Source organism: Panicum hallii, chromosome 1, assembly GCF_002211085.1.
Source record: "Panicum hallii strain FIL2 chromosome 1, PHallii_v3.1, whole genome shotgun sequence".
Lineage (NCBI taxonomy): Eukaryota > Viridiplantae > Streptophyta > Magnoliopsida > Poales > Poaceae > Panicum > Panicum hallii.
The window spans coordinates 3,465,057-3,482,525 of record NC_038042.1 but is presented as its reverse complement, the minus strand read 5'-3'; the positions used below and the strand labels follow the sequence as shown (position 1 = coordinate 3,482,525).

Here is a 17,469-nt window from a genome sequence, read left to right as displayed (position 1 = left end):
GGCTTAGATCCCCCTGTTGGCGTTTATTTTGGCATGGAACGGGATGCATACTTGTTATCTGAGTGGATCATAATTCATGAGACAAGTAATGGTAAATCTTTCTCACCCCCGGATATATCTACCTGACATACAAGCTTAAGGTGCAGTTTTACAGTGCCATGGATTTGCGTTATCTTCTGTTTGCGTAAGAACTGAGCTTTGGTATTCCGGAGATGCCAAGTTTGGTCCTTACGTATGTTGAAGTATCGTTCTGTTTGGAAGAGTTTCGTGCCGTTCTTGCTTGCGTTGTAATTTCGTCATCGATAACAGCTTTTTAGTGAATCAAAAGCTGCAATGTCTCTTTGTAAACTCAGATTGGTCCCCTGTTTGCCCACTAGGCATAGTAGTAATACTAATACCGCCGAACATTCTGAACCATCAACGAAGGACCAAACAATTTGTATACCAAGGAATGAAACAGAGACAGTTAACGAAAACTCATGAGCGTTGCAACTAGAATGAGAGAACGAAACTCGATCATGTCCTTTACAACTCGGAGTTCTCAGGCCCTTGAAGAGGCAAACCCTAAACTAATTTATTGCATGCCATGAACCTTTCCAATTTGCGACGGTCTCAGAGACCAAAAGCACTGATAAAGCTTGAAACACAGGTCTTTGATGTTCAGAAGACACTCTTATTTCTTCAATGGCTGTCTTCTTCCTCGCAGAATTTCGAGTACTTTTCGTCATCCATCAGTGAACTGAGCTCACCTGAATCACTGAGCTTAACCTTGATAATCCATCCCTTGTCGTATGGACTTCCATTCACCTAACCAGAAAAGGTAAATATTGACTAATCTACCAAGGAAAGGTTTACTTTCAGTTGAGTCCTGGCTACTATGAGTCGCAATGCTTACCAATCCAGGTTCCTCGCTGAGTTTCTCATTCACTTCAACGACCTCTCCAGATACTGGTGAGTTGATATCACTGGTTGCCTTCACACTCTCAACAGCGCCAAAGTTCTTTCCCTGGGATACACTGATGCCAACTTCTGGCAGCTCCACATACACAACATCACCCAAATGATCCTAGAAGCCAAAGGAAAGAAACAAATGTTTAAGCTAAGCAGTGCAAACCCTGATACTGTATGCTGAACATGATAGAATATATTCGAACTCATATCTAAGCAACAGATTGCATGCATTATGTCTATCAGTATGGATAACAACTGCAGCACTGGATAAACCTAACATATGGAGGGCTGCTTAGAATTGCTTCATACTTCGCATTCACAGTAATAGAAATATATGAATGTATCAACCTGGGCATGGTCAGTAATCCCAACAGTTGCTGAATCACCCTCAACCTTCACCCATTCATGAGTCTCAGCATACTTCAGATCCTTCAGCACTAAAAAAAGGGGGGAAATGAAAAAGATTTAGAGCATGCAATGTTGTATGTATTAAGTGGCATCGCAGAGCAACAATGCACACATAAAAAAGTACTATCCCAACCCAACCCATGACTTCTCTAATCTATCTGTTAAACTGAAGAAAAAAAGGATGCTTTCGACAATCAATATTTAGTCAATATTTGATAGAAAATCAAATCTCCTGCAGAAAACCATTTTTTTTCTCAAACATGTTTTACAGAACAAACCCAACAATACAAATCTCAGTTCCTGAGACAATTTCTTCTGCACCTCTTCTGAAGCACAATTTTGCCAACACAGCTATCTATTCATAAGACAAAAGGCAAAGAAGAAAGACTTAATAATTGCAGTGTTGTGAAATTCCATCATCTTATCAGAGACCTATATCTGTAGTCTGTGCTATGTTTGCAGTCAGCATTTTTCTTCTAATAAATCTTTCATACAAGCCTATTCCTAAAAATAGATGCATGTATCTAAATTCTAATGTACAAAGAATCCTGCAAGAACCAATATGAAAATTTCACAATGAGTCAGCAATTCGCAGCATGGTATCGAGACAATAATAATAAAAAATATCCAAATGCATCAAACAAACAACACAACACAAATTAATTTCAGGCTGTGAAACATTGCCCTACTCATCAACATTTGAGACTAATCTAAATCTGAGAAATCAATCTTCCAAAGATAGCGGTGTAGCATATACCCCAAAGGCAAAGCTACGATCTTTTCCATACATGTCACCGTGAAAGCATCCTGAACGGACACCGCATTCATCTTCAGAAAAAAGATTAAACCTTTCACCCCAAAATAGAATCGAAGCAACTGGAATTAAAGAGCGGCGGCGGCTAGACCCCGTCGTAAACCCCATTCCCTGAACCTATCTGCCGCCTGATGCGCGCAGAGTTTCCCAAATCAAGAATCATTCCCCAAATCCGATCTTTACGCACACAATACAACAAGATCATGCCGTCCCAACAACAAGGAGCCGTGATCCCACGAACCAGAGCGCAGGAAACGGCATGCCACGCCCGAGGGCAAGGTGGCGACGGAGAGGAGGGTGAGATACGTACCGGTGGAGAAGGCCCTGGGGAAGGTGGAGATCCTGAGGTAGGCGGCGGCGCGGGACGCCCACAGCAGCCGGGAGGAGGCGGCCATGGCCATGTTCCGTGGACTGTGGAGGCGGCGGAGGAGAAGGGCTGGTGGCTCGGCGCCGCTTCCGCTCTGCCGCCGCTGGTTCGTTCGGTGTGGTGGTGGCCTGGCCTCGGTTCGCCTTTTCTGCGGATTGGAAAAATATAATGGAAAATGGAAAGTTGGTGGTGCGCTTGCAAATCGCAAAAGCCATTTCCTTCCTACTAGGCCATGGCCCATTGTAGGCCTCTTAGTATATTCCCTTTATTTTTTTGCTATCTTATTATTTTACCCCTTGAGTTCTCATGATATATGGAAAGTTCACACCCGCACTTGTATTTTGTCAAGAAGCTCATCATGAAGCTTCCGCTCCATAACCAAAAGGTCAAAAAACCATGAAAATCAAGATGAGAGGAGGAAGTTTCTAAACCTCCGTACATTGGCCCGGCCATGTATTATGAAATGAGAGAGGTACATGGGTGTTTTCGCAAAAAAATGCAATATTTAGCTGGGCAGGGATTGTCGTGTGCATGATCAGTTGATCACTCCTTATTATTGCAAAATTGTGATGAAGGTTACATCACGAACTTGGCATCAAATTCCGTGTCCAATTGATGCCATTGGTACTGGTTTGAGGCTTAATATAATCAACCAACTGCAACGCCGTCTCAAGGGAGCCACCAACCAACCAAGTGGCATAAAAGATTTCCAACTAAGTGTGTGTTTGTTTTCTAGAAAGTAAACTTCAGTCCTATTACGTTGAATGTTTGGATATTATTAGAAATATTAAATATAAACTAAGTATAAAATTTATTATATAAATAAAAACTAATCTGTCACCGAATCACGGGAGGGAGTCGGGCCATGGGAACGCGTAAACAATCACCAACGACACGGGTGCTCTCTGACACTGATCAGACTTCTGAACAGCGGTGGGTGGCTGATGCAGACCGCAAAACAAACAGCAGCTGCAGTTGGTGAGGGGATCTTTGGCGACTGTTGGATGTGTTCAGTACACTGATACCACAATGGTGATCTATTGCAGCAGCTCCAAGTTTTTATTTTTAAAGATAATTTGCCAGCTACTGAAGTCAAGTAGTTCAGAACAGCCCGTTTGTGCAGTTCAGTTAATCCAGAACACCATATGTGAAATATCGTTTTGATTTATTTTTCTTTGTAATGAGGATCTTGGAGCTACTGAGTTGGTAATTTGGTAGTTGGCCGAAACATTTTTCTTTGTCCTGAAATAAATTTAAAAAATACAAGCACACTATTGTTACTTGTTCTACACAGGAATCCCCATGCACATCATGCTTACTCTAATGAATCTAGTACAGCTGTTGTCCACAGTAGTAGATCTATTCATTTCTATTGCTGTTCTATGGATGTCTATATTGGGGCCCTAAATTATCCTATAATGGTTGTCAATCTATTTATGTTCATGATTTATATTCGGATTGAATAACTGAACCCAACAAATACATTCAGAGAATATCAAACAGAGGGACTGTAAAATATACTACTAGACCATCAACTTCCTTAAGACAATGCAAAACAATAGTTATGTCACCGGAGTTTCTACTTCTGTCACAAAGTGCTACTACATTTTAGTTGACTATGGCCAAGTTTTCCTCAAAGTAAACATTAATGATAGAAAAACTAAACAAATATATAGAATGCACGAAAGTTAAGATAAATGACTTGTCAACCAGATTCATTATTAGATACATAAGTGAGCTAGAGAAGAGAGTGACGGAAACATTTCTTTTCATCTCACAGATATGCTTTGATCAGTATGGTGGATACAATGTAGAAAAAGTTACCTGTTTATCATCGTCGTCATCCTCTTCCTCAAGTCCGACATGAGGTGAAGGTGGAGATGGAGGTGGTGGTTGTTCTGGGTACGAAGGTTGTTGTGTTGGCCACTGAGGAGGATAATAATAAAGGAATTGAGGAGACGTTGCAGGAGGGAAAGGGAGTTGAGTAGCCCACCAAGGAAGATAAGCTGATGGTGGATGAGGTGGTGGCATTGGCATGGGCAACGTAGGACGACGAAGAGGAGTTCTCCTATCTTTGGGTTTTATTTTTTCGCCAATGCGAAATGTGCCGACGTGTTCAACGATCATCCACACGATGGTTGTTAGCTCGCCCCCACGGCTGAGCTGCTTGGCATGCGACTCCCTGCTGCATTTGGTGCCCGCATAGATCAGCTTATCCACCCACACATCGAAGATGAGCTCCAACAATGTTTCCGGGTTCTCCGGCTTGGGGTTCTTCCGCTGAATAGGCTTTAGCAGTGTACGGGCCAGTAGGATTCCATCCGAGATAAGACGGGTTTCGGCCTTGTCCGCACCCCAAGTGGTCTTATTGTGTTTCCTCTCCTTTCCTTGTGGTATTTTGTTGTACAGGATCTGGGCAAGCTTCTCCTTTCCTGATGATGTGGTAGAGCTAGAAGCGCGGCCATGACCTTGATGAGCTTGATTCCAAACAGTACCCAAGGAATCGCAGGTTGTCTCGAGCAAACTGCGGAGCACGAAACCTGGCAGCATGTGAGGGCGCAGAGCGACGAGGAACATCAGGTACTCTGACACCAGCTCGATGGCTTCCATATACCGCTCGTTGATGAGTTGGTGGTGATCACGGAGGTGCCAGAGGAAGATGAAGGTGCCGATGTGCCATACCAGGACGTCCTCTTGGAATTCTAGGCCGATGTAGGGTTTCTGGTCTTCCTTGAACACCATCGGACCTCTTCTTTCCAGCGCCACACGCCCCCACTCCGTGGTGATTCGCTTCATGGTGTAGTAGTGTTCTGCTTCCTCGTTACTGCTGCTGGCACCTGCTGCTGAGTCGTCGGGCTTGCACAGTGGCAATAGTCTTTGCCGTATCCGTTGGAACAGCATCTCCTCGACGCCCTGACGGCTCTCGAATAAGCAGCCCAGGTACTGGTGCTCCTTCTTCTTCTCCAACCAGCCTGACGGGGATGCACCGGCACGGGCGGCGCACTCGTGCAGCAAGTTGTACCACCGCCCAGCGACGCCGGACCACCTCCGGTAGCTTCTCAGATACTTGCCACACAGCCAGCGGCACGGGTCCAGGCACGCGACGGCACGGTGGAGCCAGCAGCACGACGGGCCCCACCCACCGTGCCGAACCGCGTGCGGGAGCAGCCAAGCCGCCATTGATCGAGGATTCCTCAGGTACGGGTACGCCCAGTACGAGGCGAGGGCCCTCAGCAGCCACATCACGTCCAGGAGGAAGGCGGACGCCAGCATCACGTAGGTGAAGCGGACGTCGCGTGGCTCCAGGTCGTGCTTGGGGTAGAACCAGCCGAAGAGCACCGCGCCGGCGCCGGTGAGCAGGGGCGAGACGAGGCGAACGAGGTAGCCGCGCCAGGTGTGGATCACGGCGGCCTTGGTGTAGAGGATGTCGTACACGAGGGAGAGCTCCATCTCGACGACGGCGCGCATCTCCTCCCACCCCAGCGTGAAAATCTTCTCGCTGGGGAAGTGATCGGCCGCGTCCATCTCCATGTCCACCGAGGAATCAAACATGGCGCGCTTGCAACAGGGGAATAGCTTGTGAGCATTCACAAGGGCTCGCTCGTTATCTCCTCCTCCACCTGCGGCTGACAACAAGTTGAGCTCGTAATAATAAGGCTTCTTCTCCGGCTCCGGTTCCGGCTCGGCCGTGATGCGGCGCCTCGAGCTCTTCTTCATCTTGCTCAGGTCGCCTCGGAGCAACGCGCATGACTTCTCGAGGTACCTGGCCACACCGGCAGCAGCCATCATGGCGGAGGCCGGGAGCAGAACCCCGCTGCCAGTGAGATACACGTAATTGTACAGGGTGAAGGAGGAGGAAAGGAACTGCGTGGCCATCTCGAACCCTTTGCGCCAGGAGAGCGTGTTGTCCTCGAGGGCGTAGGCGGTGACGTTGTCGGGGCCGCCCAGGTGCAGCAGCATGAACGGCGCCCAGAACGCGACCAGCTGCTGCTGGCGCGAGGCCGCGGGGTCGTCGCAGCCGGAGAGGGACAGGTCGCCGAGGGCGTAGAACGCCGAGACCTCCGCGGCCTGGTAGGCCAGCCACAGGAGCCCCGTCGCCAAGCGGCTGGTGCCGTTCCGCCGGCTCCTCGCCAAGAAGATGAGGATGATGTGAGCGCCCAGGCTGACATAGACCGCGATCTGCAGCCCCCATCCGCCCCAGAACTGTGAAATCTGAGTGAGAAATGAAACCATCGCTGCCGATCAAAGCCGTAGAAGAGGCCTTGTTCGTTCAAGTAGCAAAGGCCATGCTGCCGCTAGTGTAAAGCTCTAGCTACTAACTATAGTATTTATTTATTTATCTAATAAAACTACTCCATCCATTTCAAAATATAGACCGTTTTAGTATGAAAGAAACAGAGAACAGCGCGCGCGACAGGGATCGGCTTGAACGTTCTAGCTTCAGTGCATCATCGAGTTAGATCCCATCTCTGCTTCAACTTCTACGCATGCATTTCTTCAGAACAAGCTGGTACTACATGTTTTCTATATATGTATGCTAGCCCTCCTGCTTTACTAGCTCGGACTGTGGCTGGCGTCGCTGCCCCCGTACTACATCTACTGATACGTGAGGCCACTCTAATCTAATTTCTTTAGACACGGTACATGCACATAAGCGCGCGCATACACACACACACACACACACACACACACACACATATATATATATGAACACACACATCCTCACCCCTTGGCCCCTCCTATGCATGCACGCCAACTCCATAGGTAATAGAAATTTGATTATTAGTTGATTAAAATTATGCAATTTATTGCAAATGAAGCTGTCAAATGGAGTAGAAATGAACGTTAACAATAAAAATAATTAGTTTGAATGAAACGAATATGCTCTTAAGTGAATTAAATTACAGTATATAATTTAAGATTTTATTTTCAAAGAAAAGTTTAGTATGGTCCAACATTTCAAATTGAAAATTGGCTATAATTATACTACTCCAGTGCACATTTATTTTTGTCATTTAAAATTTGGTATAACTTTCTTCTAAAAATCTAGTTTTAATATAAATGTGTATTTGGTTGAAAAACGAGGCCGGATGGGATGAATCCATCTGCATGCACTGCAGCCCGCGTGACTGCTCGTCACCTGCCTTTGTTGGTCATGACCCTAGACGCGACGGTCGGTAGCGCATCCAATGTGAATTGATCTCTAGGCCAAGTTACTCGCATGTGAGTCTCCCCAAAGCCTAGGTTGCAGTACTCGCCCACGTACACCTCAAGCATCATTGGTAGCGCACTCGGTGCTCGTCCACGTATATTTGCTTTCTGGACGATTATTTAAATTCTTCTTGGTTCCCTTAACATTAAATCCTGGCTCCGCCTCAGATGAATAAAAATGCTACTAAAAGAATAAAAATGCTAATTTCTGAAATAAATCTAAAAATCCGAACACTTGTGTTAAGTCTTGGACAACCTATATGTATGCCGGTTCTACCACAAATTAAACAACCTAACTTGTTGAGCTACGCTAGTTGGCTAAGGCCATCCTCTCATATATTTATGCCAAGTCACCAAGCACCATCGGCGAAACACTGTAAGTGAACAACTAAGAACCTAATATGCATACCACATTCGAAAATCAACTGTGCACATCGAAACAGAGAGATCACAAAAATAATTCGTTTGTATCGCTTAGCACCCATATTCTATCTATTTTAGTTTATATTGCACTATATTGTTGATGTAGATATGGGCGACTCAGGTGAACATTACTTAGGTAAATCTTTTTTGTTGCTCCTAAATTCATGTGTTTATCTAGTTTTTATTTTTAGGGGGTTATCTAGTTTATTTGTACAATTATCAAGCATAAAAGTGGGAATTGAAACATCAAACAAACTAGTCGGGTATCTTTGCGTGCGTTAAAGTTGCCATGGGCTTTAAATAAATGGCAATTTCTAATGAGTAAAATATAACGCTGGACCTTAAATTTGACACAGGTGTCATCTAGCTCCCCAAACTTTCAAAATGCAAATTCAAATCCTTAAACCTTAAAATCGTTTGACGTGAGATCCAAATTATAGTTGCTTAAGTTAAACCGAAAGTTGTATAATTTGTTCAAATACAAAACTATATACAAAACATATACACACAAAAAATCATAACAAATTTACTTGTACAAATATGTTCAAATACAACAGATCTGTATAAAAAATTGTAGGAAAATGAAACTCATATGACAAAATCTGTAAAAGATCAGAAAATAAAAAAGATAAACTTTGGAGGAAACATAGGACAAAACATTTAGGATATAAAGTTTTGAATATATAAGAGTTAAGCGCAAAAATTCAAAAAAATAAAATTCAGGCCCACGTGTAAGGTCCATACCAGCAAGAATACTTCCGCTTTATAACTTAAAAATGGTGATTAGAATTTTACCAGACACAATTAGCAAGTTTGTGGATCTGAATATGTATTTTTAAGTTTGAAGATCTAGATGACACCACAAGCTAAATTCGAGGACCTATATGTACTAAGCTAGTAATTGTTCAATTCCACCTTTTATTGTACCCCTAGGGTAAGTCATCAAGCCATAAATTTATTTTATATCATTTTCCTTTTGTTCAGGCGGCCAAAAACATAAGATGACTTAGTCACTGAGACTGGATTATTAGTGCCGGCTATGACAAAATAACACTGTCGGAGGATTTCTCCAGCCGGGTGGCGGAACGCACCCGCCTAATCCTAGTCTAGGATGAGTTTGGGGAAGTCAAGGAATGCAAGATCAAAAGGTGAATGAACACGGGGAACACACAAGGGTTTAGAGTGGTTCAGGCCGCCGGAGCGTAAAACCCTACATCCACTGTGTGTTGTATTGCTTGTGAGTGTCTATAAGGCTTGAGAGACCTTAGAGCTTGGAGCCAAAAAGCTTGTGAGAGCTTCTGTGTTCGTGGGACCTATGTTCTAACGTGCGCGCTCTCCCTTTTATAGGCCCAAGGGGAGCGTGTACACTGAGCGGAGTTCCGACAGGTGGACCCTACGACATATTAAATAACGTACACATCGGAGCCTTTACTGCCTCAGATCCTGAGATCTTCCTCTTCAGCTCCTTCCTGTAGTCCTCGATCGGGAAGTTGATGTGCATATCTTCTCCCAGGGTATGGTCATGTGCCGTCTCACCGACACAGTGCCTACATGCTGTAGCCTCCGTCTGCATTTGGTCTTGTGCCGTCCTGTCAGCACAGTGGGGGTCGTGCTGTCGCTGTAAAGTCAGCTCTTGCTGATAGGCGAAGGAGCTACACTGACCCGCCGTGTTGTAGCCCTTGCGCACACTGTAGCTGTGCACGCCATGGCCTTCCTGTAGTATGTCATAATGATTCCTTGCTCACGCACGTGACGCTATGATGTGACTACACGCCGCTCGCCCGCGCACGCGGCGCGGTGATATGACGCGCCGCCTCGGTAACTGGCGGGCTTACCGTGGTGTCAGCATACCTGCCCGCCGTACCAGAGGGCAGCCCATGCCCTGTCTCGGGCACGCTCACCCCAACCACCCTCATTTAATGTGGTAGTTGGGTTGGCTTCTCGCAGACGACTGGAACCCTCCGGACACGTGGCGGCGCTGGTACGCAGGCGCTGCCGCAGGGACACATGGCGGCACCGGACCTCCTCCCCGGAGGGATAGGAGGTTCGGGCCCCCTGGTAGGCCCAGGCGCTCAGGCCCCCTGGGGTCCGGCTTCTTCACGTGGGGGTCCAGGACCACCCCGCGGTAGTCCGGCCTCGTGACAGCCGTTCCTGAGCACATTGTCCTTGCGGGCACGCGGAGGCACCGGACCTCCCAGGGCGTGGAGGGAGGTCCGAGGACCGTGCCCCCAGCCATCAGGCCCGGGCTGTACGCCCTGTTGCCCAGAAGCTTAGCGCGTGGTTACGGATAACCTCGCGCTCCTCGGCCTAGACACACTAGCAGGAGATACCCCTGTATGTATGTATCGACAAACACCACGTACAAATTACTGTTAAAACCGCGGGATTGTAGGAGCTGAGACAACACTACATCTATTGGTTTTGATCTCAAGGTCAGGTTACACATGCCGTGGCCTTGTCAATGCCGGTTACTGCTATGGTCCGTTCAACCCTGTGGCCAACATCATTGTCAACACCATCTGGTATGACAATGCTTTCCCTGCTTTGGTAAATTTGGAGGTGGACATGATCTGCACTTCTACCTTTGTACGTATGGAGTCCCGGTCCCTTAGCGGTCTCATCAAGCTTTTGCTCACATGAATTCCGGAGTATCCGAGTACGAGGCTGTGGTTTATGTGCTAAAGAGTAACATCAAAGTCGAGAAAGCAATTCAGATGGAGAGAAGTGAAGGTTGTGATATAGCCAGCTGGGATATCAGTGCCTACAAGGCTGCAGCGACGGCATCATTTACTCAAGATTACCAATCAAAACCAACGCAGGTGCTGCCGGTCCAGGACTCTTCGGCTGAGCTTACTAAATAAAAGAAAGCACGGCCTGGTTTATGGGAATCATAAATAGACGAAGTGGTGTTTTTTCCTGGTGAATGCTGGAGAAGTGGTGACAAATGGGTCCCCTTAGATCAGGAGCATGAACAGCACAATTACCCGGTTCTCATTGAAGAAGAAAGAGAGCATCCTGAACTTGAAGCATATGTAGAGTTTGTCGTCATGCAGTCTTTACCTTTGATGCACTCTTCTACCAAGTCACTGTTGAAAGTTTCGAACTCACTTTCCTCCAGTGAAGTTGTCCAACTTGCAACGCTACTGTCTTCCTCACATTGCAGCATTCTAAACCTTTGGAAGAAACTTTGGAAACAGCCAATGAGCTATCTAAAGATGCTGTGGAGATGTTCGCGAGTTATAAGGAAAACTTTATGAGCTAACAAAATTTCTTCCGAAAAAAGATTGAAACTGCATTGAGGAACAAGGTTATAAGCCCTTTCCTTCATATTATTTCTTTGCTGCTGTGAATTACTACTCTCTTTGTTCCATCAAAATTGCATTTTCCCGCAAATTCAATTTTTCATGGTTATAGGTGTTGAAAGAGTCATGTAACTCTAGTATATTTCGGTTAGGATGCAGGAAAATAATTAATCATGTGTTAGCCAAGAGTCAGCTTGTTGTTGTAGATTAAGTCTAGATCAGTTAGCGTATATCTAGATTAGTTGTTGAGTATATCTCTTGTAACAAACTCTCGGCTGACCTTATCAGGTTGTTATCCTAGCGCCTATGTAAGCCACCTGAGGGGCTGTTCCTCAGATCAATCTATTAACACGCATACACCAGAGACCTGAGTTTGGGCTCGGTGCTTCCACCATAGACGCCTCTAATTTCACATGGTAATCAGAGCCAAACCTTCCTAGATCTTCGACGTCGACCATGGCATCGTCTTCAGCCGCTCCGTCCAATCCTCTCGTGGCTAGCTCTATCACCGAAAAGCTTTCCAAGGCAAATCATGTCCTCTGGAAGGCCCAGGTGCAGTCTGCCATGCGAGGTGCTCGCCTGCTGGGCCATCTCACCGGAGCAACCAAGGCGCCGGCGGAGGAGATCATCGACAAGGAAGGGAAGAAGGCTCCGAACCCAGAGTTTGAAGAATGGGAGGCTAAGGATCAGCAGATCCTAAGCTTCATCCTAGCATCACTTGGGAAAGATATCCTGGCGCACGTCGCCACCGCGCAGACGGCGCATGAAGTCTGGAGGTCCATCGAGGCCATGTTTGCATCGCAAACCCGTGCCCGCGCTGTCAATCTTCGCATCGCTCTTGCCACAACCAAGAAAGGTAACCTGTCCATTACAGATTACTACACTAAGATGAAGGGTTTTGGCGATGAGATGGTAGCAGCAGGGCGTCCACTTGATGAAGGAGAACTCGTCGAGTACATCATCACCGGCTTGAACAGCGAATTTGAGTCGCTCGTGTCGGCCCTGGTCACCAGGGTTGAACCCATCGGCATGGAGGAGTTGTACTCCCAGATGCTGAACTTTGAGCCCCGTATGGATCTCATGTATGGAGGCAGCGATCACAGCTCAGCCAACTGGGCTGGGCGTGGAGGCCGCGGAGGTGCCAAGGGCACTGGTCGCGGTGGCTGGGGCCAAGGCTTTGTCCCTGGTCGTGGCCGCGGTGGCAATCAAGGCAGCACCAACCTGCGCCAAGGAGGAGGCTACCCCAACAAACGCCAGTACAACAACAAGAAGCCGACCCCAACCTACCAAGTCTGCTTCAAGAAGGGCCACACCGCAGCTGAGTGTTGGCATCGTTTCGAAGAAGATTACACCCCAGAGGAGAAGCATGTCGCTGCTGCCGCGACGTATAAATATGGTGTTGACATCAATTGGTATACTGATACCGGTGCAACTGACCATGTGACTGGTGAATTGGAGAAGCTCCACGTCAAGGACAAGTACAAGGGTGGCGATCAGATCCATACTGCCAGTGGTTCAGGTTTGGGCATTAGTCACATTGGTCATACTACCGTTCAGACCCCTAATCATAACATTCATCTTAATAATGTCCTATACGTCCCTGAAGCAAACAAAATTCTAGTCTCTGTGCATCACCTTACTACTGACAACTCTGTATTTCTTGAATTTCACCCTGAATTTTTCTTGGTAAAGGATCAAGCCATGAAGAACATGCTCCTTAGAGGGAACTGCCGCAAGGGGCTCTATCCCCTACCTGCATCTATGATGCCCACAATAAAGCAAGCCCATGGTGTCACCAAATTACCTTTGTCTTGGTGGCACAGTCGTCTTGGTCATCCCTCTTATTTCATTGTTAAGCAAGTTGTCAGTAGGAATAATCTCCCGTGCTTAGACATGTCTTCCAGTGAGTCGGTCTGTAATGCATGTCAACAAGCAAAGAGTCATCAATTACCATACTCTAGGTCTTTGAGTGCATCTCGTTTTCCTCTAGAGCTTGTGTATTCTGATGTCTGGGGTAAAGCTCCAGAATCTGTTGGGAGAAAACAATATTATGTTAGCTTCATTGATGATTACAATAAATTTACCTGGATTTATCTGTTGCGATATAAATCTGAGGTCTTTCAAAAATTCCATGAGTTTCAGGCAATGGTTGAGAAACAATTTGATAGAAAAATTCTCACCATGCAAACTGATTGGGGGGGGGGGGGGATATCAAGCACTTCATTCTTTTTTTACCAAGATTGGTATTGTGCATCATGTTTCCTGTCCTCACACCCATCAACAAAATGGGTTGGCCGAACGAAAGCATCGTCACATAGTTGAAGTAAGGCTATCTCTGTTGGCTCATGCATCTATGCCATTAAAATTTTGGGATGAAGCATTCCTTGCTGCCACCTATTTAATCAATCGGGTCCCTAGCAAAGTTATCGACAACACTACACCTCTTGAGCGTTTGTTTCATCAAAAACCAGATTATAGTTTCCTTCAAACTTTTGGCTGTGCTTGTTGGCCCCATCTTAGGCCATACAACACAAGAAAACTAGAGTTCCGTTCAAAGCAGTGCGTCTTTCTTGGTGTTAGTGATATGCACAAAGGCTATAAATGTCTTGATATTACCTCTGGCCGAGTTTATATATCTAGGGATGTTATTTTTGATGAAACTGTCTTTCCATTTAGCACTCTTCATGCTAATGCTGGTGCATGACTCCAATCTGAGATTACCCATCTACCATCCTTTCTTCTAAATCCAGGATATGGGGGTGACGTAGTAGATCATGTGGCTACTGGCTCTCCTGAATGTGCTAATCGTTTGCATGAAGTTTGCAGTGAAAATCCAGGTCAAAACAGTGCAAATTCTGCATCAGATCATGCAGCAACGGGAGAGAACGCAGGCGCTGAACACGAGGAGAATCCGCCTGCTGATCTCCCTGCTCCTCTGCAACTTCCGGCGACAGCATTCAGATCGGGATCGGCGCCAATCATTGCTGATTCGCCGACCAGCGAGCCAGAAGCGGCCGTGTGCCCGACCACTCCACCGGCAAATCCAGGAGTCGAATCAGGTGCTGCCACACTAGCTGTGGAACCTGTGGCTGCTACATCGGCTATTGAACCAGAGAATGTACAACATCCATGTACCCGTCTACAAGATGGTATACGAAGACCAAAGGTATATTCCGATGGTACTATTAAATATGGCTGTTTTACCTCATCCGGTGAACCTTATAATGTTGAAGAAGCCTTGAGTCATAAAGATTGGAAAGCTGCTATGAATAGTGAATATGATGCATTGATGAAAAATAAAACTTGGCACCTTGTTCCACCTTTAAAAGGGAGAAATGTCATAGAATGTAAATGGGTGTACAAGGTCAAGAGAAAGGCTGATGGGAGTTTAGATAGATATAAAGCTAGATTGGTAGCAAAAGGGTTCAAGCAACGCTATGGCATAGACTATGAAGATACATTTAGTCCAGTTGTTAAAGCTGCCACTATTAGAATTGTTCTCTCTATTGCTATCTCGAAACAATGGAGTATGCGACAGTTAGATGTTCAGAATGCCTTTTTGCATGGTCTGCTGGAGGAAGAAGTGTACATGGAACAATCTTCAGGATTTGTTGATACAACCAGACCTAATTATGTGTGCAAACTTGATAAAGCTCTATATGGGTTAAAACAAGCTCCAAGGGCTTGGTATTCTAGGCTAAGTACTAAGCTTATCTCTCTTGGTTTTCGAGCATCCAAAGCTGACACATCACTGTTTCTCTATAGTAAAGGCAGTATAACTATGTTTGTTCTCGTTTATGTTGATGACATCATAGTGGTCAGTTCTACAGAGAAGGCAACGACAGCATTATTGCAGGATCTCAAGAAAGATTTTGCGTTGAAAGATTTGGGTGATCTTCATTACTTCTTGGGAATAGAGGTAAATAAGGTGAATGATGGCATAGTTTTAACTCAAGAAAAATATGCATCAGATTTGCTAAAGAAAGTTGGTATGTCAGATTGTAAACCGGTCAGTACTCCTCTATCTACCAGTGAAAAGCTGTCTTTATATGAAGGGTCGCCGTTAGGGCCAAGTGATGCATCACAATACGTGCTTTGCAATATTTGACTTTAACTAGACCTGATATTGCATTCTCGGTTAACAAAGTTTGTCAATTCTTGCATGCTCCTACTACTGTTCATTGGGCAGCAATCAAAAGAATTTTGAGATATATAAAACAGTGTGTGCAGCTAGGACTTAGGATACAAAGGTCAGATTCAACCTTAGTAAGTGCTTTTTCAGATGCTGATTGGGCTGGTTGTGTGGATGATAGAAAATCAACCGGAGGATTTGCTGTCTTTCTTGGAGCTAACCTTGTGTCATGGAGTGCAAGAAAACAAGTAACAGTCTCACGCTCAAGTACTGAATCAGAATACAAAGCAATAGCTAATGCTACAGCAGAGATTACGTGAATACAGACATTACTCAAGGAGATGAGAGTGCCATGTCCACAAGCCGCAAAGTTGTGGTGTGATAATATAGGTGCTAAATATTTATCTGCTAACCCTGTTTTTCATGCCAGGACAAAACACATTGAAGTTGACTATCACTTTGTAAGAGAAAGAGTTTTAAATAAACTCTTAGTAATTGATTTTGTTCCCTCTGGAGATCAAGTTGCTGATGGCTTCACGAAGGCACTGTCAGTTTGACTTTTGGAGAATTTCAAGGTCAATCTTAACCTAAGCTCGGTTAGAATTGAGGGAGGCTGTTGAAAGAGTCATGTAACTCTAGTATATTTCGGTTAGAATGCAGGAAAACAATTAATCATGTGTTAGCCGAGAGTCAGCTTGTTGTTGTAGATTAAGTCTAGATCAGTTAGCGTATATCTAGATTAGTTGTTGAGTATATCTCTTGTAACAAACTCTCGGCTGACCTTATCAGGTTGTTATCCTAGCGCCTATGTAAGCCACCTGAGGGGCTGTTCCTCCGATCAATCTATTAACACGCATGCACCAGAGACCTGAGTTTGGGCTCGGTGCTTCCACCATAGACGCCTCTAATTTCACAATAGGGGTACTTATATGAACTGCATGTCATTTGTCATTTGTCATTTGTGGAGCAAATGAGCGTGTCGGCAGCCAGAAGAGCTTTGTGGACTTCAGATGCCCGTTCACACATGTAAACTTCTTTGCAAGCCCAAAAGGTGGAAGCAGTCCTGAGTTATTTTTCGCGGAGTTCAATAATGAGGACGATGATCACTCCTTATGTTGCATTGTATCAAACAAGTCAATGCATGGTAAGTTTGATACATTTGGATAATCGTGTCTCTTTCTTAAAATAAAATTTGGAGTGTCACTTTTCTCTCTTATTTGAAGCTAACTGTTTTTCATTTTTTCTCCGATAAGTTCGTTGCTGCTATTGTGAGTATGAAGGGATCAGAATTGTGCACCCGGATGAGAACTACTGTGGCGGTGACATTGACTTCACAAAAATTGCTTGTGGAGAGCATGACATCACCAACGAAATGATCTTTGGAGGTGGAAAGTTGGCAATCGGTAGTGTAGGAATGTGCGGTGAGGATTGTATCTATTTGGATCCTACCCGAGACACTAAGCTCGTGCAAAGCATGAACCTGACTGCTGCTAGGGCGAATGCAAGCTGGAGTGACATCCAGAAGATAGCCCGGACATATGTATCTTGATTTTCTTTTTTTAATGAACATGTCATTTTGGATAATAATTTTGCATGAAGTGGATGGACGATCATTCAAGATACACTGCGATAATATGGCCAAAATGAGTTTTGGGGTGTATAAAGATGGCATAAAGAACGCTTTCCTTGCTTGTAGTTTTGCATGAGTTGGGTCCTTCAAATATTTTGGTATAATTGGGGTTGCTTTCAGAAAGGTGTGGTAGCTTCTCTTACTTGCACTTAACAATGCATCGGTATTATAAGTTGAGCTATACATTGTGTTTTGGTTTTCCTGCTAAATGTGGGCATGTGGCTCCTTGTA

General features: G+C 45.3%; 2 protein-coding genes and 1 pseudogene across 2 annotated transcripts; 1 reads left to right on the top strand and 2 right to left on the bottom strand.

Moving 5' to 3' along the window:
• Positions 1–423: 423 nt before the first annotated feature.
• On the bottom strand, positions 424–5,297 carry LOC112877256. The gene is made up of 5 exons (XM_025941501.1): positions 4,365–5,297; positions 2,484–2,688; positions 1,300–1,388; positions 896–1,066; positions 424–807 (listed from the first exon to the last, which is right to left on the bottom strand). The coding sequence occupies exons 1-5, from the start codon at positions 5,280–5,282 to the stop codon at positions 682–684; spliced, it is 1,509 nt and encodes a 502-aa protein (XP_025797286.1). The 5' UTR covers positions 5,283–5,297; the 3' UTR covers positions 424–681.
• A 35-nt stretch (positions 5,298–5,332) lies between these two features.
• On the bottom strand, positions 5,333–6,773 carry LOC112884776. The gene is made up of 2 exons (XM_025950336.1): positions 5,485–6,773; positions 5,333–5,396 (listed from the first exon to the last, which is right to left on the bottom strand). The coding sequence occupies exons 1-2, from the start codon at positions 6,771–6,773 to the stop codon at positions 5,333–5,335; spliced, it is 1,353 nt and encodes a 450-aa protein (XP_025806121.1).
• A 3,408-nt stretch (positions 6,774–10,181) lies between these two features.
• On the top strand, positions 10,182–17,157 carry LOC112884770 (annotated as a pseudogene).
• The last annotated feature ends 312 nt before the right edge of the window (positions 17,158–17,469 follow it).